We start from the raw sequence: 24,130 nt of genomic DNA, 5'->3' as shown, positions 1-24,130 counted from the left end.
ACTCCCAGCATGCCTGGACAGTCAGTGGCTGTCCGGAAATGCTGGGAGTTATTATTTTGCAACAGCTGAAGGCTCTGTTTTGGAAACACTGCCGTATGATACATTTTTCATTTTTATTGGGGGGGGACAGTGTAAGGGGGTGTATATGCAGTGTTTTACCCTCTATTTTGTGTTAGTGCAGTGTTTTTAGGGTGGCGGGGGTTTACGGTGAGTTTCCCACGAGGAGTTTGTACTGCGGTGGAAAATTTGCCGCAGCTCAAACTTGAAGCAGGAACTCACTGAAAACCCACCCGTGTGTTGCAAAACTACAACTCCCAGCATCCACTGACAGACCATGCATGCTGGGAGTTGTACTTTTGCAACAGCTGGAGGCACACTGGTTAGAAAACCTTCAGTTAGGTTCTGTTACCTAACTCAGTATTTTCCAATCAGGGCCTCCAGCTGTTGCAAAACTACAACTCCCAGCATGTACTGATTGCTGAAGGGCCTACTGGGAGAGGTAGTTATGAAACAGCTGGGAGGTACGCAACTACAACTCCCAGCATGGCAAGACAGCAGTTTGCTGTTCGTGCATGCTGGGAGTTGTAGTTTTGCAAGATTTAAAAGACCACGGTTTAGAAACCACTGCACAGTGGTCTCCAAACTGTATCCCTCTAAATCTTGCAAAACTACAAATCCCAGCAAGCCCAAACAGCTGTCTGGGCATGCTGAGAGTTGTAGTTTTGCAATATATGAAGGGCTACAGTTTAGAGACGACTGTATAGTGGTCTCCAAACTGTAGCCCTCCAGATGTTGCTAGGCAACAACTCACCGGCTTCCGTAGGATCGCGCACCAGGGAGTCGCATCTCTTCGCCGCCGATGGTAAGTGACCTCCGGCGCCGGTCACCACCGGTTCCCCTGCTCTGCCCGGACAACAGTCGGTGGGCAGAGCGCGGAACCGAACTTTAACCCCCCTCTCCGATCTGCTATTGGTTGGTCTGACCGACCAATAGCAGGGATAGGAGGGGTGGCACCCCTGCCACCTCATTCCTATCCCTTCAGGGGGATCCCCCTTATTTTCTGGGTCATCGTAGACCCGCATGACCGTTATTGCCGTAGATCGCCGGTCTGAATTGACCGGCGATTTGCGGTGATCGCAGACATGGGGGGGGTCTCAGGACCCCCCAGGGGTTTGCACGAGATGCCTCTTGAATGATTTCAGAAGGCATCCTGCTCCGGTCCCCGCCCTGTGGGTACCGGAATTCCCATGGGCGTACAGGTACACCCTGGGTCCTTAAGGGGTTAAGGGTGCCAATTTTGTCCAGACCATTTTTTGGAGTTTGGTGAGACATTATCTCCAATTTGCTTTTTTTCCTCCCTTATTTGGTTTAGTTCCAATACACACAAAGGGAACAAACGTGTGTATTGCAAAATATGTGTTACTGCAATCCCTTTCTGTGAAAAATACTTCCTTTTCTAGAAAAATTTCAGGGGTGCCAACATTTACGGCCATGACTGTAGCTTTTTGGGAAAAGTTCCAGAATAACTAGTTATTTATTAATGTAAATCTCTGCTCATTCTGGGCTAAGCAGTCATGTGGGTGGTCCTGCTTGGAGACGGATAGCTAACTGTGTGTATGTGTGCATGTGTGCATGTAGAGGGAGCTGTCAATCACTGAGCAGGGCTGCCCACTTGACCAATTTGTTCCTTGTGGGTTAGTCGGTGATTGACAGCTCTTTTTCCAAACAGATTTATGCACAGATAGCCATCACTCAGGGGGAACCGCCTACATTACTACTTTGCATCCATATTCTTCCAGTCTCCCTTTATTTTTTGCTATGAACTAAGTATTAGATGGACTAAGCCACAGTGAAATGTATCTCCAGCTCTGGACTCTGCCCAGTCATGTATTAACTCTTTACCTATTCATCTGATTGGGCTTCATGTTAAATAGATTTCTCTACTGGAAAAATGTGGTTGTAAAAAAAAAAAAAAAAATAAAAACCTCATTTGGGAATACCAGCTGATTTGGTGGCTTGTTTGATTACTCTACAAACTCATTAACCCCTTAACCCCTAAGGACGCAGCCCTTTTTCACGTTAAGGACTGAGCCCTTTTTCGCAATTCTGACACTGTCACTTTACGCATTAATAACTCTGGGATGCTTTTACCGAATATTCTGATTCTGAGATTGTTTTTTCGTGACATATTCTACTTTATTTTGGTGGTAAATTTTCGGCGTTACTTGCATCCTTTTTTGGTGAAAAATCCCAAAATGTCATGAAAATTTTGAAAATTTAGCATTTTTCTAACTTTGAAGCTCTCTACTTGTAAGGAAAATGGATATTCCAAATAAATTTTATTTTTATTCACAAATACAATATGTCTACTTTATGTTGGCATCATAAAATGGACATATTTTTACTTTTGGAAGAAATTAGAGGGCTTCAAAGTAGAGCAGCAATTTTCAAAAATTTCAAGAAAATTGCAAAATCTGAAGGGACAGATGTTACAGAACTACAACTCCCAGCATGCCTGGGCAGTCTAGGCATGATGAGAGTTGTAGTTTGGAAATATCTGGTGGGCTACTGTTTGGGCACCACTGTAACAGTGGTCTCCAAACTGTGACCCTCCAGATATTGCAAAACAACAACTCCCAGCATGCCCAGACAGCCTTTGGCTGACTGGGCATGCTGGGAGTTGCAGTATGGCACCCACTAGGAAGGGCAGCAGTAAATATAGCCTACTGCCCCCTTCCTTCCTGGACAGACGCAAGGCGAGAAAAGTCTTGCTTTACATTTCAGGCAGCGCTTTGATCCTTCTTGATCAAGACAAATTTTCCTAACCATAGGTAGTAGACAGATTGCAGAGAAGGGATACATCTTTTTTTCCGGAAAAGTAGTATTTTTTTGTTAATGAAGGGATTCACAAAAATGTTAGAAATCATATAGGCTATGAAATAGAGGCAAGTTGTTTGAAAGTGCATTTTTGCAAGAAAATCTCAGATGTATGCCTTTAGGAATCGATTTACTAACCTTATGAACACTTTTTGGATTTTCCAGCCATGCATAGTACATCTCTTCCACATAGCTTGAGTTATTTCCACTTAAAAATGGCTCTTTGGCGCCAGATGAATGTACATAACAGCTTTGCAATACAGGGTTTGTGGTAATTTTCTGTGTTGCCAAAAAGCCAATGCAACATGGTTTAAACTTAACTGCAAATGTCCTGATCATCTTCTTTTATTTAGTGGGTTACCTAAAAAAGAAAAAAGAAATCAAATATAACTAAAAAGCACCCACATATACTATACAGTCTACAGAACCTGCTGTATTCATTCCTTGTCTGAGCCTCAGCCTGTGGCATTGTTCACCACAAGGCAGCATGCTGTAAACACAGCTCATTCTTCTCTAAATGTCCCAATAAAGATATATATTTATAGGAGATGGTGATGTTGTCAGGACTTTTATATGTAAAATGAACCAAAGGACATGATAATCAAAATCATGGCATCTATGTAGTTAATAGACACATGTTCAGATGTGGTCTAAGCAGGTTCATAGTAAGTTTAAATCCAATTTCCTTAGGTTTTGTTTTCTAACTTTTTATTCCTATATAGTAATTAGTGTGATTTATGTCTCCCTAAAAAGAACAAATGTTGCATTCCCACCACAGTATGTCTGAAGATAAGACATGAAGGGGGATGTATATATAATGAACAATAGTCAAATCATTTATTTTCTGCTTAGGTATGCACACAGGAAAACAGTAGCAGCATTGGAAATGTAGTCTGCAGAGCGTTGCTGCATTCATGTAACCACTTAATTTCTGCCCACCTCAAAACAGGGCTCAGCTTTCTGCTGAGCCCTGCTGAGATAGGGGACCAAGAGAGCAGTCTGGGAAAAAAAAATAGGGAGCAGTCTGTGAGAGAAGAGAAACCCTGGGTCACTGCCTGTGTGAGGGATGGAGAAAAGGATAGTGGTCTTTATGACAGCGGGATTGTAGGGTCAGCCTTCTTGCTACAGGTGAATAGAAGAATCTCACTGTCAACAGATGTCCTATCAGATGCTGCATGGGTATTTTACCTTGAATTCTGTATTGCAGATCACGTAACTGACCATCAAAAACTAAATTATCCTGGAGGAAGAAATAAATATGCACTGTCCTACATGATATGCAATAAAGAAATCAAGATAAAATATCCCTGCATCTGGCAGTACTTTTGTTGACTATTCACCTAATATTTTTTACCCAGTGTGTCCACTCAAAAGCCCAGATTAGCATTGAGCCTAAACTTCCCCCATCAGCTCAGGAGAGTGTGCCAATTTACACCGTTTTTTTTTTAGTATTCTTGCAGTTTAAATTATTGGTGCACTCCATTGGGGAGATTTATCAAAACCTGTGCAGAGGAAGAGTGGTGCAGTTGCCCATAGCAACCAATCAGATTGCTTCTTTCATTTTCCACAGGCCTCTTTAGAGGCCTGTGGAAAATGAAAGAAGCAATCTGATTGGTTGCTATGGGCAACTGCACCACTCTTCCTCTGCACAGGTTTTGATAAATCTCCCCCCATGTCCTGTTCTTTTTCACCAGAGTACACTTTGTTCCTCCATATGGTAACAGTACCAGTACACTGACAGACAGCTTTGATCTGCACTGTTCCAGCTGCGAATGGCACTTTAACCATACTGTTACATTAAATACAGTACTCCTGAATCATGTCCCATTTGTTTACTTTTCACTAAACCTCCCAAGTTAGCAAATTGTGCTATGAATCTCAAGAATCCAAATCTATTCCTTCATCTTTTATAAATATCTAAATTATGTCTGTCTAATTCCCAATTTGGTCACCAGATCTAGAAGTCACGGACAGAAGAAGCGTAAAGCAGGCAAAAGAAACTGAAAATAACTACTGTAGGTCAGAAAAATAAGGGGAAGGAAATAAAACAAAAAGGATTAGGGGTGACAGGTAGACATCAGAATTTGTTTTTATACCATAAAGGGTATGGGCAAAACACCATTAGACTTCTGATACTTTCTGTAGCTCCAAACATAATATCACCTTGCAATCAACCTAGCACAGTATATAAAGGACGTCTACCAGTGTTCATCCGATCCCCTCCACTCGGACACTGTTGGTTGACAGCACAAGTCCTGTCTGCAGCTGACGAATGAGGATTTTAATGCATACATTAAGATGCGATCAGCTGACACACAAGCATTTTCTCATTTGTTGGCTAAACATTGGTGTGCTTACATCAGGCAATGATCAGGAAGGAACATTCAAAGACATTTTCACATGAACATCAAACTGTGTAAAAGACCAGTAAGTCCTCATAAGTAGGATCTGCTTTTTGCAGAGATTCCCTTAGCTGGCAAATAGAGGAGGGTATTTCTCTTGCTGTCTATTCACTATAACACGTGACATGGTAGGGGTAGCCCAGATTAGAGAACCATTTAGATAAAATACATAATATATTTAGTAAATTTTAAACCCCAGAATCAAGCGGAGTAGCTTGGGGGTCAAAGGTAACACAGCAACATGCAATAAAAGTGACTGATTTGAAGGTCTGTTCTTTCAAGTTAAGCAAAGCCCTATGCTTGCAGAATCCATTAAAGGGGTACTCCGGTGAAAACCTTTTTTCTTTTAAATCAACTGGTGGCAGAAAGTTAAACATATTTGTAAATTACTTCTATTAAAAAATCTTAATCCTTCCAGTACTTATTAGCTACTGAATGCTACAGAGGAAATTTCTTTCTTTTTGGAATGCTCTCTGATGACATCACGAACACAGTGCTTTCTGCTGACATCTCTGTCCATTTTAGCAACCATGCTAAATGTATGCTGATGTATGCTAAGGGCAGCATGTTGGCTCAGTGGTTAGCACTGCTGCCTTGAAGTGCTGGGGACTTGGGTTCAAATCAATAACAACAATAAATAAAGCGTTATTATTATTATAATAACGTCAGCAGAGAGAACTGTGGTTGTGATGTCATCAGAGAGCATTCCAAAAAGAAAATAATTTCCTCTGTAGTATTCTGCAGCTAATAAGTACTGGAAGGATTAAGATTTTTTAATAGAAGTAATTTACAAATATGTTTAACTTTCTGCCACCAGTTGATTTAAAAGAAAAAAGGTTTTCACAGGAGTACCCCTTTAAGTCTATATAGAAGGTCTCTATGAAATATTACATCGGGAATTTCCGCCAAGTCAAAAACAAAAACATATAAAAATGAAAGTCCGATTTTTAAAAATAAATTTTATTTTAATAGGCATCTAAAAATCTGTATTTCATCTTTGACTTTGTATATCTATTCATTTTTTTTGTTTTTTTTTATCATTTTAAATATAAAAGTTTACATGACAAATGTAAATTTCAACAATCTACATATTAATATCAAGCATATAAATGTTATATACCTGGATTAGTTCTGGATTGTGGTAATTTTTTTTACGTATATCCTATTGGCCGTTTGGTTTAATTAAGGTTTTATTTTATTAGTTCAGACATTTACGCACACTGTGATACAACAGTTTATTTTTGTTTACATCATTTTATTTTTTTAAATGGAACATTTTTTTTAGCATTTCCTTTAACTATTTTTTAGCCTCCATAAGGGACTATTACATGCAATTTTTTTATATTGCATAAATGGCTTTCTGCAGCATTGGAGCGCCAATCGGGCATTTTTATCGCTTTAGATGCCACAATAAACTTTGATTACAGCATCTAAAGTGTTAATGTCAGACATTGGCCTGATCGTCGATGTCCAGCATTAGCAGTGTGCCCCAGATGCTGCTGGCAACAGGGAACAACCGTGTATGAAGCTCGGCTCCTGAAAGCAATTCATCTGCTAAAAGCACACTCCACCTGCTCTTTCTATTGATTAGTTGGGGTCTGCACACTATCAATGCTGAGACCCCCTCCAGTCATTAGGCAAAGCTGGATGAAGTACACTGCATTGCACTTCCCTCCCTGGCTGGGCACACAGTCCCACTGATTACAGGAGACGGGCTCCGTTGACTATAATGGAGCCTGTCTCCTGCAATCAGTCTCAGTGTGCTGCTGTGAGATCCATGTATGTGCGTACAGTTCCATCTGGTTTTCACCATACGGTTTATGACTTTGCACAGTTTTTTTCTTGGAATTACAATCAAACTTTAGTAAAAAAGTAAAAAACTTTATTTATAATGGAGTGAAAAGTAAATAATTATAAAAAAACATTTCTTAAAATTGGATGCAACCGGACATCATTTTTTAAAAAACGTATACGGGTTAAAATTTGTGCACACATTTTGATACAGTTAAGTCCGGTTTTGAGGAATCCGTTTTTCATAAAAAACCTGATACAAAAAAGTGACGTGACTACAACCTTGGTGTGAATTATCCACATCTGTTTTAACCCTTGCATATTTTGTGAGGTGTAACCTGTGTGTTTTCTTCTTGTGTGCTCAGAAATGCTTTTGACTTGATAAAAGGGAGGGATCCCGAAAGCTTGTCTTTACAAAATACAAAATACTGCTAGTCCAATAAAAAAGGTATTACAATATTCTGCAACATCCTATGATTTTGCATTTGCATCACTGGACTAATATGACTACTCCAAAGTATATATATATATATATATATATATATATATATATATATATATTAACTTCGAAATGGGTGCACTTGAAAAGGGTGCAGTGAGGTCACTAAATCGTTGTCTGCCTGCTTCATGGAATAAACTACTCACTTTGTTTGCAACTGGATTGTGTGCTGTATCTGTGTTACCAGTTAAAACAAATTTTTAGCTAAAACTGGTTTTCCCTAGTGAAAATTAGTTTTGACTGAATGCCTTTGTTAAAACTAGTATTTACTGCTTTTTACTAGTTAAAACCAGTTTTTACTGAACACTTTTGTTGAAAGGCCAGTTTTTACTAAACACCTTCCTACAAATTAGAATATTTACTGGACGCCTTTGTACAAATTAGAATACTTAATGAACACCTTCGTACAAACTAGAATTTACTGCTAATCAAATACCGAATGTCAGTTGAAACTGGTTTAAAGTAGAGAAAACTAGTTCTAACAAAATGACTAGCTCATACGTGGTGCTTGAGAATGATTATCATTGGTTGTGCGACGTCGCCTGACTCGTGGTGGGATGACCACACCGCCTCTGCATACCCCTCTGCTAAGCACGCTCATGCGGATTGACCACACTACCTCCACATAACCACGTACCCCCTCCGCTAAGCTCGCTCATGCAGCCAGACCACATCACCCTTGCATACCCGTGTACCCCTCCGCTAAGCACCAAAACAAAACTTTTGATATTCTGTACATCTTGGCAAAACTATTTTTTTTAAAGAAGTATATTCGAAAAACTTTCAAATTTTATTAAAGAAAACTGTCTTTGAAAATCGCATCACTAGGGGTCCCCATACCTCTTGGGACACTGACGAGTCCCGCAGCAGAATCAGCTTGCCCACGAGTCATGGACAAGAGATGGCTGATGGACAAAGCTGTAGATGGGACTAGTGTTCCGCTGTGCTCGCTCCCGGCCTGTCATTTAACCTCGGGGAGCGTGCGGATGTCAGGAAAGAGCGTGCATGAATTTACAGCAGCAGTGCTAGGAGCCTCTGAGGATCGCAGCAAAAGACCAGGAGTTCATAAACTTTTATGGAGCTTCACTTTAAGAGACACCATTATATTTTTCTGTAAATATTTCTACTTTGCTATTTTTTTCTTTCCTTTCTTTTCTGTGGTGGCAAAGTTTGACACAGGGGGGAAAACAGCTGATCGGATGTGGTTTGTTGCAGAGCTAAGGACAGGGCATGACTTTACAAGATATGTGACTTTGACATCTGTAATATGCTGACAGCCAGTAGCGTTACTAGATTAAAACATTTGAGTGCCTGTTCCCCAAATAAAAAGACAAGTGGCCCAAATGCTGCTGAGTGAGACCATATATCAGTGTTTCCCAGGCAGGGTGCCTCCAGCTGTTGCAAAACTACAACTCCCAGAATTCTCAGATAGCTAAAGGCTGTCCGGGCTGAGATCAATATACTGTGACATCACTGTATATTACCCTGTACTGTGACATCACTGTATATTACCCTGTACTGTGACATCACTGTATATTATCCCCTCCATCTGAAATTATTGAAAAAACAGTGAGCAAGATAAGAAAGTAAATAAAGTTAATACTGATGGAAATATGGGTATTAGAAACATTAAAATTATATGTACATGATAAAGATTAGCCCCTTAAGGACAATTTTTTTTTAAAGCATTCATTTTTCCTCCTCGTTTTTTTGTGCAACCAGTTGTCCGTTGTAATGCCATCACTCGCTTTACCATAAAATGTATGGCGCAACCAAAAAAAAAAATACTATTTGTGTGGGGAAATTAAAAAGAAAACCACAATTTAGCAAATTTTGGAAGGTTTAGTTTTCACGCCGTACACTTTACGTACACTCTTTATTCTTTGGGTCAATACGATTAAAATGATACCCATGATAACATACTTTTCTATTACTGTTGTGCTGAAAAAAAAATCACAAACTTTTTAATCAAATTAGTACGTTTAAAATCCCCCTATTTTGAAGACCTATAACTTTTTCATTTTTCAGTATGAGCGGCGATATGAGGGCTCATTTTTTGCGCCGTGATCGTACTTTTCATTGATACTATAATTGCTTATATAAAACTTTTAATACATTTTTTATCAATTTCTTGGGGAATAAAATGTTATAAAAAAGCAGAAATTTTGGATTTTTTTTTTTACATTAACGCCGTTCACCGTACGGTATCATTAACATTATCTAAACGGATAATTACGCAAGCGGCAATACCAAACATGTATATTACTGTTTGTTTTTTTTTACACTTTTTGGGGGTGAAATATGGAAAATGGGACAATTTACGTTTTTATTAGGGGAGGGGGTTTTTCCACTTTTTTTTTAACTTTAATTTTTACACTTTAATAGTCCCCATTCCCACTTTAATAGTGCCCATTCGATTGCTAATACTGTTCAGTGCTATGCATAGGACAGAGCACTGATCAGTGTTATCTGTCATCTTCTGCTCTGGTCTGATCAATCGCAGACCAGAGCAGAAGACCCGTGGAAGGCAGCGGAGGCAGGTGAGGGGACCTCCGTCTGCCGTTCTGGATAATCGGATCGCCGCAGTAGCAGCGCGGGTGATCCGATCATCCATTTTAGTGACTGCAATGCTGCAGATGCCATGATCTGTACTGATCACGGCATCTGAGGAGTTAATGGCGGACATCCGCGCGATCGCAGATGTCGGCCATTACCGGTGGGTCCCTGGCTGATATCAGCAGCCGGGACCTGCCGTGCATGATGCTCCAATGCTCGGTTATGTATAGTATGTACATTTACGTCCTGCGTCGTTAAGGGGTTAGGTACCTAGTAACAAGTAACAGTTTTTTTTTTTTGTTTTTTACCGGATCTGACAGGTGTGCTTTAATCGCGGTAAGTCATTAAACATAAAAGATTCAAATCAAGGAACAAGATCGAAAGCAATTTTTTTTTTTAAAAGGATTTGAGAGATTGATGAAAACAACAAAAAAAGAAAACCAATACAATGTTATAAGAAGAGACTTATGATAAACTAGTTTTAACCCTGGCTTGAGCAATCAATTGCCGATAACCCTGATCAAAGCTATGCTATGGCATAGCACTGTTCAGTGTATGCAATCTAAGTATTGCAAGTAATAGTCCCCTATGGGGGCTAAAAAAAAGTGTAAAAAAAAAAAAGTTTATGTGATTTAACCCCTTCCTAAATAAAAAAAAAAGTTTGAATAATCCCTTTTCCCCATTTAAAAAAAAATAAACAAAAATAAAACATATGTGGTATCGTCGCATGCGTTAAATGTCCGAAGTATAAAAATATAATGTTAATTAAACCGCATGGTCAATGGTGTACACGTAAAAAAAAAAAAATTCGTAAGTCCAAAATTGTGTGTTTTGGGTCACTTTGTATACCCCAAAAAATGTATAAAAAGCGATCAAGAAGTCTGATCAAAAAAAAATCATAACTACATGCACAAAAATGTATATGTTTAAAAAGGTCCCCGTCTGATCCCTATTACTTTTTTTTATTTTATTTTTTTGCATACAGGGATGTAAGAGGGCTCACATATTGCGACATGATCTGAAGTTTTTATCGGTAAAATTTTTGTTTTGATCGGACATTGATTGCTTTTTATTCATTTTTTAATGGTATAAAAAGCGACCAAAAACACGCTATTTTGGACTTTCAAATTTTTTTTTACTTGTATGCCATTGACCGTGCAGTTTAATTGACACTATATTTTTATTGTTCCAACATTTACACACCTGGCGATACCACATATGTTTATATTTATTTTTATTAAATTTTTATTTTTTAGTTTTTTATGGGAAAAGGGGGGAGATTTAAACTTATTAGGGAAGGGGTTAAATCACATTTTTACACTTTTTGTTTGCAATGTTCTAGCCCTCATAGGGGACTATAATATGCAGTACATTCATTGCAAACACTGATCAATGCTATGCCATATCATTGCATTGATCAGTGTTATCGGCGCTCCACTGCTCCTGTCTGGATCTCAGGCACGGAGCAGTGAATCGGCGATGGGACAATGAGGAGGCAGATTGGACCCTCCTCATGTCCGTACAGCTGATTGGGACACCGCAGTGGTACCAATCAGTTCGACTGAGCTGCCCGGAATGCATTTTTATTTTATATTATTTTAACCTGCGTCAGAAGGGTTAATACCAGACATCACCGCGATTGGTGATGTCTGGTATTAGCCAGGGGTCCCGGTTATCGCTAGCTGCCGGGACCGACCCGATATGACGCGGGGGTCACCGCACAATCACGCGTTAAATTGCGGCAGTGGGCGCAGGACGTACAGTTATGCCCTGCATCCTTAAAGGGGTACTCCGCCCCAAGACATCTTATCCCCTATCAAAAGGATAGGGGATAAGATGTCAGATCGCCGCGGTGCCGCTGCTGGGGAGCCCCGGGATCCCCGCTGAGGCACTGCGCTATCATTACAGCACTGCGCTATCATTACAGCACTGACGGACAATACAGGGGCCCGGAGCATAGTTACGTCACGGCTCCGCCCCTTTCAATACAAGTCTATGGGAGAGGGCGTGGCGGTCGTCACGCCCCCTGCCATAGACTTGCATTAAGGGGACGGGCCATGATGTCACGAGGGACGGAGCCATGACATCACGCGGCTCCGTCCCCTGTATCACCCGTCATTACGCACAGAGCGAACTCGCTCTGTGCTGTAATGATAGCGCAGTGCCGCAGCGGGGATCCCGGGGCTCCCCAGCAGCGGCACCGTGGCGATCTGACATCTTATCCCCTAGCCTTTGGATAGGGGATAAGATGTCTAGGGCGGAGTACCCCTTTAAGAGGTTAAAATAGTATTGTACTTGGTATCCGCGAGTATCGGTACTCGTACTCTGTCTTAAATAAAATTATATCAGGACATCCTGAATAACTAAATTAATTTGACATGACTATCTCTCTTACAAGTTGAGAATTTCAAATCTAGAAACATGCAAAAAAACACTGCATGTATCAACAAAATGTACTACTCATATAAAGTACAATATGTCACACAAAAAAACACCTCAAGCAAAAGAAAATAAATAAATAAAAGGTCAGCGATTCTACAAAGGCATTTGGTAAAAACTGGTGTTTCAACAAAGGCATTCAGTAAAAACGGGTTTTAACTAGGAAAAAGCAGTCAATTCTAGTTTTCACAAGGTGTTCAGTCAAAACTAGTTTTCACTGGGGAAAAGCAGTTTTGACTAAAAACTGGTTTTAACTGTAACACATTTATATATATATATATATATATAAATATATATATATATATATATGTGTGTGTGTGTGTGTGTGTGTGTGTGTGTACACAAACACACACACACAGATTTTACTATTTGGCTACAAAATTGCAAATTTTCCCCAATAGTTGGAGTGAGTTTAGGCGTTCAGGTGCCCATGCGAAAATGAGATTTACCGTATATACTCGAGTATAAGCCGAGTTTTTCAGCACGATTTTTCGTGCTGAAAACACCCCCCTCGGCTTATACTCGAGTGAACTCCCCCACCCGCAGTGGTCTTCAACCTGCGGACTTCCAGAGGTTTCAAAACTACATCTCCCAGCAAGCCCGGGCAGCCATCGGCTGTCCGGGCTTGCTGGGAGTTGTAGTTTTGAAACCTCCGGAGGTCCGCAGGTTGAAGACCACTGCGGCCTTCAACATCATCCAGCCCCCTCTCACCCCCTTTAGTTCTGAGTACTCACCTCCGCTCGGCGCTGGTCCGGTCCTGCAGGGCTGTCCGGAGAGGAGGTGGTCCGGTGGCATAGTGGTTCCGGGCTGCTATCTTCACCGGGGAGGCCTCTTCTAAGCGCTTCGGGCCCGGCCTCAGAATAGTCACGTTGCCGTGACAACGACGCAGAGGTGCGTTCATTGCCAACGTAATTCTGCGTCATTGTCAAGGCAACGCCTCTATTCCGGGCCGGAAGCGCGGAGAAGAGGCGCCCCCGGTGAAGATAGCAGCCCGGACCACCTCCTCTCCGGACAGCCCTGCAGGACCGGACCAGCGCCGAGCGGAGGTGAGTACTCAGAACTAAAGGGGGTGAGAGGGGGCTGGATGATGTTGAAGGCCGCAGTGGTCTTCAACCTGCGGACCTCCGGAGGTTTCAAAACTACAACTCCCAGCAAGCCCGGACAGCCGATGGCTGCCCGGGCTTGCTGGGAGTTGTAGTTTTGAAACCTCTGGAGGTCCGCATGTTGAAGGCCGCAGTGGTCTTCAACCTGCGGACCTCCGGAGGTTTCAAAACTACAACTCCCAGCAAGCCCGGACAGCCGATGGCTGCCCGGGCTTGCTGGGAGTTGTAGTTTTGAAACCTCTGGAGGTCCGCAGGTTGAAGACCACTGAGGGCGAATGATGAGAAGAGGATGATGAAGGGGGGGGGGGGTGTGGGGATGATGAAGGGGGGTGGGGATGATGAAGGGGGGGGGTGTGTGGGATGATTACAAGGGGATGATGAAGGGGGGATGTGTGGGATGATAAGGGGATGTGTGGGATGATGACAAGGGGATGATGAAGGGGGGATGTGTGGGATAAGGGGATGTGTGGGATGATGACAAGGGGATGATGAAGGGGGAATGTGTGGGATGATGACAAGGGGATGATGAAGGGGGGATGTGTGGGATGATGACAAGGGGGGATGTGTGGGATGATAAGGGGATGTGTGGGATGATGACAAGGGGATGATGAAGGGGGGATGTGTGGGATGATGACAAGGGGATGATGAAGGGGGGATGTGTGGGATGATGACAAGGGGATGATGAGGATGTTAATGACGGGTCTGGATGATGACAGGGGGGGATGAGGTATTTCCCACCCTAGGCTTATACTCGAGTCAATAACTTTTCCTGGGATTTTGGGTTGAAATTAGGGGTCTCGGCTTATACTCGGGTCGGCTTATACTCGAGTATATACGGCATCCTTAGTGTAAGATACACCCTCTCAGACTCCGAATTCCACTCCCTTCTGAAAGTCACAACCCAGCTAAAGTACATTTTGGGAAATGGGGGGACAACAAAACAATAACACGATTGAAATCAGGGCACCAGGAAATGGAAATAACCTGAATTTTTATTTTTATTATTTTTAAACTTACCACAGGGACCAGGGACTACGGAGAACAAAGCAATTTCTGAGCCCAGGGCAGAAATGATGCAATAACAAAGAGCTCAAAATATTTTTTCTTCTAGATATAACCAGAAATTGAAGAAGAATGTTAGAGGGTACAGATAAGCTATACATAACCTGCGCTATGACTTCATGTCCCAGATTAGTCATCCATTTACTGACAAGCAGCAAAAAATAGGAGGACCAGAAAAATCTCCTATAACAGAGTTCCATACTTTATAAGATTGAAAGACGACAAGAGTCCATCAAGTTCAAACTAAAACCCTACTGTGCTGATCCAGAGGAAGGCAAAACCACCATGAGACTAATGCCCCATGAGAGAGGAAAAATTCCTTCCCGACCCCAATATGGCGATCAGAATAAATCCCTTAATCAAGGTTGTATACCCATAAATCTAGTATCCATAACCTGCAATAGTATATTTTTTTCAAGAAAAACATCCAGGCCCACCTTGAACATTATTGAATTAACAATCCCAACATCATGTGGCAGAGAGTTCCATAGTCTCACTGCTCTTACAGTAAAGAAAACTAAAGAATAAAAAAAAAAAATCTAAATTGTTTTTTTTTTTTTTTTTTTTTTTTAAATCCCCCTCCCTTTCTTATTTATTTAACCTGTTAATTGGTATGCCCTTGTGTCCTAGTACTTATACATCCTGGTCCTGTTACCCAGTGTGTCCCAGTTGCCATCAGCAGCCAGGACCCAGGGTTAATGCCGGACATAGCCGATCGGGCAGATACCTGGCAATAACCCTTTAGACACCATGATCAAAGTTGCTTGCGGCATCTGAAATCTGTTTACAAAATGACCCCGACAGCTCAGTGGAGATAACTGGGACCATCGCGGTGAAATCGCATTGTCCCTATCAGCTGAGAGGACACCGGGAGGGCACTTATCTACCTCCTCGCCGTCCGACCGATGCTCTGATGCTCCCAGACAGCCATGGCAGGCAGGAGCAGCATAGCAATGATAACACTGCTCAATGCTGAGCTTAAGCTCAGCATTGAACTATGGCCCTCATTTACTAAGCTAAAACCCACTAGTTTTTGTCAGGTTTTTCCAAGTTATTTTGGTGCATAGTGTCTGAGACATGTCTCAGACAGTGTGTGACTGCGTGCACTAGGAAAATCTGACTAACCCAACATTGCATTGTGAAAAGCCCAAAAAGGGGTGTAGTCTGCCGCAAAGGGGACGTGGCAAGAAAAAGGGGGCGTGGTTTTTGCAACCTCACCTATTTACTATTGAATTCACAGAAAATCTTGTGAATAAATGGCTGGAAATTTCCACCTAGAAAAAGCTGGTCAGAAAAGTTTCCCAACTTGTATATCTGTGAATCCCCATCATAAATAGAGAGGAAGTCTTAACCCCTTAAGGATTCAGCCCATTTGGGCCTTAAAGGGGTACTCCGCCCCTGGCATCTTAACCCCTATCCAAAGGATAGGGGATAAGATGTTAGATCGCTGCTGGGGACCCCGGGGATCGCCGCTGCGGCACCCCGCCATCATTACTGCACAGAGCGAGTTCGCTCTGTGCGTAATGACGGGCGATACAGGGGCCGGAGCAGCGTGAAGTCATGGCTCCGCCCCTCATGACATCACGGCCTGTCCCCTTAATGCAAGTCTATGGCAGGGGGCGTGGTGGTACCACCACCACGCCCCCTCCCATAGACTTGTATTGACGGGGGCGGGCCGTGATGTAACGATGCTCCGGCCGCTGTATTGCCCGTCATTACGTGCAGAGCGAACTCGCTCTGCTCAGTAATGATAGCGGGGTGCTGCAGCAGCGGTCCCCAGCAGCGGGACCGCGGGGATCTAACATCTTATCCCCTATCCTTTGGATAGGGGATAAGATGTCTAGGGGCGGAGTACCCCTTTAAGGACTCATCATAACTATTTTATATTTTCATCCACAGACTAGTATGAGGGCTTGTTTTCTGCACGACCAGTTGTCTGTTATAATGCCATCACTCACTTTACCATAAAATGTATGGCGCAACCATAAAAATACTATGTGTGGGGAAATTAAAAAGAAAACTACAATTTTGCCAATTTTGGAAGGTTTCCTTTTCACGCCGTACAATTTACAGCAAAATTTACATGTGCTCTTTATTCTTTGGGTCAATATGGTTAAAATGATACCCAGGATTACATACGTTTCTATTACTGTTGTGCTTAAAAAAGTAAAAAAAAAAAAAAAAAAATCACAAACTGTTTAACCAATTTAGTACGTTTAAAATCCCCCTATTTTGAAGACCTATAACTTTTTCATTTTCCGTATAAGCCGCGGTATGAGGGCAAATTTTTGGCGCCGTGATCTGTACTTTTTGTTGATACCATATTTGCTTATATAAAACTTTTAATACTTTATTAATATTTTTTTTATAAAATGTTATAATAAAAAGCAGCTATTTTTGACTTTTTTTTTTTTTACTTTCACGCCGTTCACCGTACGGTATCATTAACATTTTATTTTAATAGTTCGGATATTTACGCATGCGGCGAAACTAAATATGTATATAAATTATTTTTATTTGTATTTTTTATACTTTTTGGGGGTGAACTAGGGAAAATGGGACAATTTACGTTTTTATTGGGAGAGGGGGTTTTCCACATTTTTTTTTTTTAACACTTTAATAGTCCTCATAGGGGGCTATCTATCGATCGCAGACCAGAGCAGAAGACCCGTGGAAGGCAGCGGAGGCAGGTGAGGGGACCTCCGGCTGCCATGCTGGACGATCGTATCACTGCGGCAGCGCTGCGGGAGACCCGATCATCCATTTTAGTGTCCGCAATGATGCAGATGCCGTGATATGAAATGATCACGGCATCTGAGGGGTTAATGGCGGACATCAGCGCGATCGCGGATGTCGGCCATTACGGGCGGGTCCCTGGCTGCTATCAGCAGCCGGGACCTGCCGTGCATGACGCGAGCATCACTCCGATGCTCGCGGTTATGCATAGAACGTAAATGTACATCCTGGTGCGTTAAGTACCAGCTCACCAGGACGTACATTTACGTCCTGCGTCGTTAAGGGGTTAAACAACATTTCACACTAGTAAAAACCCAACACTCTTTTAAATGAGGCCCAGTGTTAAGTTAATCAATGTGAATAACCCCCTCCCCTAATAAGTTTGAATCACCCCGCTTTTTCAATTTTTTTAATAAAATATTGTAATAAAAAAAAAAAACCACATATGTGGTATTACCGCGTGCGTAAATATCCGAATTATTAAAATATAAAAGGTTACGGAAGTTAAACCGCACAGGCTGGCATAAACGTAAAAAAAATACCAAAGTTCAAAATTGTGCATTTCTGGTCACTTCACATACCATTAAAAAAAATGAAGAAATTAAAAAGTCCCATCAAAACAAAAATAGTACCAAAAAAAATTCGCAAAAATATGAGCCCTCATATTATGAGCCCAGTATGCTGAAAAATGTTGGCGCATGTAGTTTTTAATTACATGAAAAACATATAAAGAATTTTAACAGCAAGTAAATAGCAAAGTGTCTTATAATTACATAAGGAACAATATACCGTATTAAAAGTTTAGTTTGGTGACAGGTAACTCTGAGTAGTAAAATAAAATAAAAACATTCATAAATCTGGAATCCTGTCTGATAGAAGAGGAAACACCACAGAGGAGTACTATTAGACAGGAGAGAGCACAGAGGAGTGCTAGCCCACCCTCAAAACTTACTTATGAAGTACGGAATATTAGAAAGGTTAATGTTTTGCTAAGATGTCCAACATATATACAGTTTTTGTATCTCACAGTGCCCATATAAAAAGGGGTAATCCAGTGGAAAACTTTTTTTTTTTTTTTTTTTAATCAATGGGTGCTAGAAAGTTAAACAGATTCGTAAATTACTTATATTAAAAATCTTAATCCTTCCAGTACTTATCAGCTGCTAAATGCTACAGAGGAAATTCCTTTCTTTTTGGAATACTGATGACATCACGAGCACAGTGCTCTCTGCTGACATCTCTGTCCATTTTAGCAACCATGCAAAGTAGATGTATGCTAAGGGTAGCATGGTGGCTCAGTGGTTAGCACTACTGCCTTGCAGTGCTGGGGACTTAGGTTCAAATCCCACTAAGGACAACAATAAATAAAGTGTTATAATTATTATAATAACGTCAGCAGAGAGAACTGTGCTCGTGATGTCATCAGAGGACATTTCAAAAAGAAAAGAATTTCCTCTGTAGTATTCAGCAGCTAATGAGTACAGGAAGGATTAAGATTTTTTAATAGAAGTCATTTACAAATATGTTTAACTTTCTGCCACCAGTTGATTTAAAATAAAAAAGATTTTCACCGGAGTACCCCTTTAAAAAGAATAGCACTTCCTCTGTAGTATACAGCAGCTGATAAGTACTAAGTATAAGTATTAAGATTTTTTATTAGAAGTCATTTACAAATCTGTATAACTTAGTGGCACCAGTTAATTTAAAAAACAAAGAGTTTTCCACCAGAGAACCCCTTTAAGGCTCCCCCTTTTCATTAAAGGTGTTATCCAGGAAAAAACTTTTTTATATATCAACTGGCTCCAGAAAGTTAAACAGATTTGTAAATTACTTCTATTAAAAATCGTAATCCTTTTCAGTACTTATGAGGTGCTGAAGTTGAGTTGTTCCTTTCTGTCCAAGTGCTTTCTGATGACACCTGTCTCAGGAACTGTCCAGAGTAGAAGCAAATCCCCATAGCAAACCTCTTCTACTCTGTGCAATTCTCGAGACAAGCAGAGATGTAAGCAGAGAGTACTGTTGCCAGACAGAAAAGAACAACTCAACTTCAGCAGCTGATAATTATTGGAAGGATTAAAAAATTTTAATAGAAGTTATTTACAAATCTGTTTAACTTTCTGGAGCCAAATGATATATTATATATATATATATATATATATATATATTATATATATATATATATATATATATATATATATATATATATATATATATATAGTTTTTTCCTGGAATGCCCCTTTAACCCCTTAAGGACCAGGCCAATTTTCACTGTAGGACCAGAGCGTTTTTTGCACATCTGACCACTGTCACTAAACATTAATAACTCTGGGATGCTTTTACCTTTCATTCTGATTCAGAGATTATTTTTTCGTGACATTCTACTTTGTTAGTGGTAAAATTTTGTCGATACTTGCATCATTTCTTGGTGAAAAATTCCAAAATGTTATGAAAAAATTGAAAATGTTGCATTTTTCTAACTTTGAAGCTCTCTGCTTGTAAGGAAAATAGACATTCCAAATAAATTATATATTGATTCACAAATACAATATGTCTACTTTATGTTTGCATCATAAAGTTGACATGTTTTTACTTTTGGAAGCCATCAGAGGGCTTCAAAGTATTGCAGCAATTTTCCACAAAATTTTCAAAATCGGAATTTTTCATGGACCAGTTCAGGTTTGAAGTGGATTTGAAGGGTCTTCCTATTAGAAATACCCCACAAATGACCCCATTATAAAAACTGCACCCCTCAAAATATTCAAAATGACATTCAGTAAGTGCGTTAACCCTTTAGGTGTTTCACAGGAATAACAGCAAAATAAAGGAGAACATTCTAAATCTTCATTTTATACACTCGCATGTTCTTGTAGACCCAGTTTTTGAAATTTTACAAGAGGTAAAAGGAGACAAATCCTCTCAAAATGTGTAACACAATTTCTCTTGAGTAAGGAAATACCTCATATGTGTATGTCAAGTGTTCGGCGGGCGCAGTAGAGGACTCAGAAGGGAAGGAGCGACAATGGGATTTTGGAGAGTGTTTTTTTCTGAAATGGTTTTTGGGGGGCATGTCACATTTAGGAAACCCATATGGTGCAAGAACAGCAGAAACCCCCCCACATGGCATACCATTTTGGAAACTACACCCCTCAAGGAACATATCAAGGGGTACAGTGAGCCTTAACACCCCACAGGTGTTTGATGACTTTTCGTTAAAGTCGGATGTGTAAATGAAAAAAATAAATTCACTTGTGCAGTTTTGTTTCCCAAATTTACCATTTTTACAAAGGGTAATGGGAGAAAATGCCCCCCAAAATTTGTAGCCCCATCTCTTCTGAGTATGGAAACACCCCATGTTAGGATGTAAAATGCTCTGCGGACAAACTACAATGCTCAGAAGAGAAGGAGTCACATTTGGCTTTTGGAAATCAAATTTTGCTGAAATGGTTTTTGGTGGGCATGTCGCATTTAGGAAGTCCCTATGGTGCCAGCACAGCAAAAAAAAAAAAAAAAAAAACTAAACAAAAAAAACCACCTGGCATACTATTTTGGAAACTACACCCCTCAAGGAACATAACAAGGGGTACAGGGAGCCTTAACAGGTCACAGGTGTTTCACGACTTTTTGTTAAAATTGGATTTGTAAATGGAAAAAAAAATTCACTAAAATGCTGGTTGTTCACCAAATTTTACATTTTTACAAGGGGTACTAGGAGAAAATGACCCCCAAAATTTGTAACCCCATTTCTTCTGAGTTTGGAAATACCCCATGTGTGGACGACAGGTGCTCTGCAGGCGCACTACAATGCTCAGAAGAGAAGGAGCGCCATTGAGCTTTTGGATAGTGAATTTGTTTGGAATGGAAGTCAGGGGCCATGTGCTTTTACAAAGCCCCCCGTGGTGCCAGAACAGTGGACCCCACATGGCATTATGGGGGCTTTGTAAACACACGTGGACTTCAATTCCGGACAAATTTTCTTTTTTTTCCTTTTACCTCTTGTGAAAATAAAAGGTAAAGGGCAACACCAGCATGTTAGTGTAAAAAAAAAAATTTTTACACTAACAGGCTGGTGTAGACCCAAACTTTTACTTTTCATAAGGGGTAAAAGGAGAAAAAGCCCCCCAAATTTGTAGTGCATAATACCCCATATGTGGTACTAAACTGTTTCCTAGAAATACGACAGGGATCCAAAGTGAGAGAGAGCCATGCACATTTGAGGACTAAATTGGGGATTGCATAGGGGTGGACATTGGGAATCACTGACGTAGAATACCCCTAACAGGGTGCCTCCAGCTGTTGCTAAACTCCCAGCATGCCTGGACAGTCAGTGGCTGTCCAGAAATGCTGGGAGTTGTTGTTTTGCAACAGTGGGAGGCTCCGTTTTGGAAACACTGCCATACAATATGTTTTTCATTTTCATTGGGGGGGGGGGGGACAGTGTAAGGGGTGTATAAGTAGTGTTTTACCCTTTATTATGTGTTCGTGTAGTGTAGTGTTTTTAGGGTACATTCGCACTGGCGGGTTACAGTGAGCTTACCGCTAGGAGTTTGCGCTGCGGCAAAAAATTTGCCGCAGCTCATACTATAAGCAGGAAACTCACTGTAAACCCGTCCGTGTGAATGTACTCTGTACATTCACATGGGGGGCAAACCTCCAGCTGTTTCAAAACTACAACTCCCAGCATGCACTGACAGACTGTGCATGCTGGGAGTTGTACTTTTGCAACAGCTGAAGGCACACTGGTTGCAAAACCTTCAGTTAGGTTCTGTTACCTAACTCAGTATTTTCCAACCAGTGTGCCTCCAGCTGTTTCAAAACTACAACTCCCAGCATGTACTGATCGTCGAAGTGCATGCTGGGAGATGTAGTTATGCAACAGCTAGAGGTACACAACTACAACTCCCAGCATGCTGAGACAGCTGTTTGGGCATGCTGGGATTTGCAGTTTTGCAACATCTGGAGGTCTACAGTTTAGAGACCACTGCACAGTGATTTCCAAACTGTGGACCTCCAGCTGTTGCAAAACTACAAATTCCAGCATGACAGCTGTCTGGGCATGCTGGGAGTTGTAGTTTTGCAACATCTGGAGGGCAACAGTGTAGAAAACACTGTATAGTGGTCTCAAACTGTAGTCCCCTAGATGTTGCTAAGCAACTTACCGGCTTCCGTCGGATCCAGAGAGCCGTCCTCTTCTGCCGCACGACATACCGCCCGCGCCAACACTGATCGTCGCTCACAGCCTCGCCCGCAGGGCAAGTGGATCTTCAGGCGCCGGTCAACTTCATTTCCCCGTCCTGCCCCGCCTTTTGTGGCAGAATGGGGAAAACGAAAGTTAACCTCCCCCGCCCCGATCTGCTATTGGTGGTCGCGTCTAGATCCCTTCAGGGGGATCGTGGGTGTCTTGGACAACCGCAATCCCCCTTATTTTCGGGTCACCATAGACCCATAATGACCCGGGATCGCGCAAATCGCAACTATGAATTCACTTGCGATTTGCGCCGATCGCCGATATGGGGGGGTCTGGGCATTTGCGCAGGGTGCCTGCTGATCGATATCAGCAGTCACCCTGGTCCGGTCCCCGCCTGGCACGCGGTGGGGACCGAAATTCCCTTGGGCGTACAGGTACGCCCTTGGTCCTTAAGTACCGGGGAGCAAAGGCGTACCTGTACGCCCTTGGTCCTTAACAGGTTAATATCACTCACAGATGGTTGTGGAAGAACTGACAGTAGTGTCCTATTACAGTACCACCCTGGATATAAGTGAACTCTTTAGAACACCCCATTCTTTCAAAAACATTTATAAAAGTAGACTGCATTGGGAGGGGCTGGATATTATACACCTAAACCAATGGGACTGAGTAAAATCCCTTTATTCAAATATAAATAGGTGTACCCTAATATTTTTCTCCATAAAGTTCATATGTAACTGCACAAAAATTTATTTTTTTGTAAAAATCTATGAAAACTAAAGTTAAGAGAAAAATTGGGTGTCTCATCAACAGCAAGTAGCATGTAAGCTAGTCAAGCTATAACTTAATTAAGCTAGAATTATAGATGTTCAGTTCAGTTGGAAATCACCGCAACTGATGCCAGAAGTGCATCAGTTGTTTAGGATCAGGCAAGAATTAATGTGCATGCCAGACAGGGGAACACAACTAGAGGTGTTACTCTGTCCATCGGTCATGCATGTTACGCCTAGCGCTCCGGGTCCCCGTTCCTCCCCGGAGCGCTCATGGCGTCTCTCTCCCTGCAGCGCCCCGGTCAGTCCCGCTGACCGAGAGCGCTGCACTGTCATGGCCGTCGGGGATGCGATTCGCACAGCGGGACGCGCCCGCTCGCGAATCGCATCCCAGGTCACTTACCCGTCCCGGTCCCCTGCTGTCATGTGCTGGCGCGCGCGGCTCCGCTCTCTAGGGCGCGCGCGCGCCAGCTCTCTGAGACTTAAAGGGCCAGTGCACCAATGATTGGTGCCTGGCCCAATTAGCTTAATTGGCTTCCACCTGCTCCCAGACTATATCTGCTCACTGCCCCTGCACTCTCTTGCCGGATCTTGTTGCCTTGTGCCAGTGAAAGCGTTTAGTGTGTCCAAAGCCTGTGTTACCTGAACTTCTGCTATCCATCTTGACTACGAACCTTGCTGCCTGCCCCGACCTTCTGCTACGTCTGACC

The 24,130-nt window shown here is 41.8% G+C and overlaps 1 protein-coding gene across 2 annotated transcripts in view; it reads right to left on the bottom strand.

The window, feature by feature from the left end:
• OGDHL (oxoglutarate dehydrogenase L) overlaps positions 1-24,130 on the bottom strand; it is a 195,375-nt gene that overhangs the window by 146,831 nt on the left and 24,414 nt on the right. For both annotated transcript variants that reach the window (XM_056530921.1, XM_056530922.1), the window contains exon 2: positions 3,016-3,238. In XM_056530921.1, the coding sequence (XP_056386896.1) occupies positions 3,016-3,216 (201 nt within the window). In that variant the 5' untranslated portion in view covers positions 3,217-3,238. The remainder of the gene's footprint in view (positions 1-3,015; positions 3,239-24,130) is intronic.

Source organism: Hyla sarda, chromosome 7 (genome assembly GCF_029499605.1).
Source record: "Hyla sarda isolate aHylSar1 chromosome 7, aHylSar1.hap1, whole genome shotgun sequence".
In the NCBI taxonomy this organism is placed as follows: domain Eukaryota; kingdom Metazoa; phylum Chordata; class Amphibia; order Anura; family Hylidae; genus Hyla; species Hyla sarda.
Note: the sequence above shows the minus strand (reverse complement) of the source record. Positions and strands in the feature narration are given on the sequence as shown.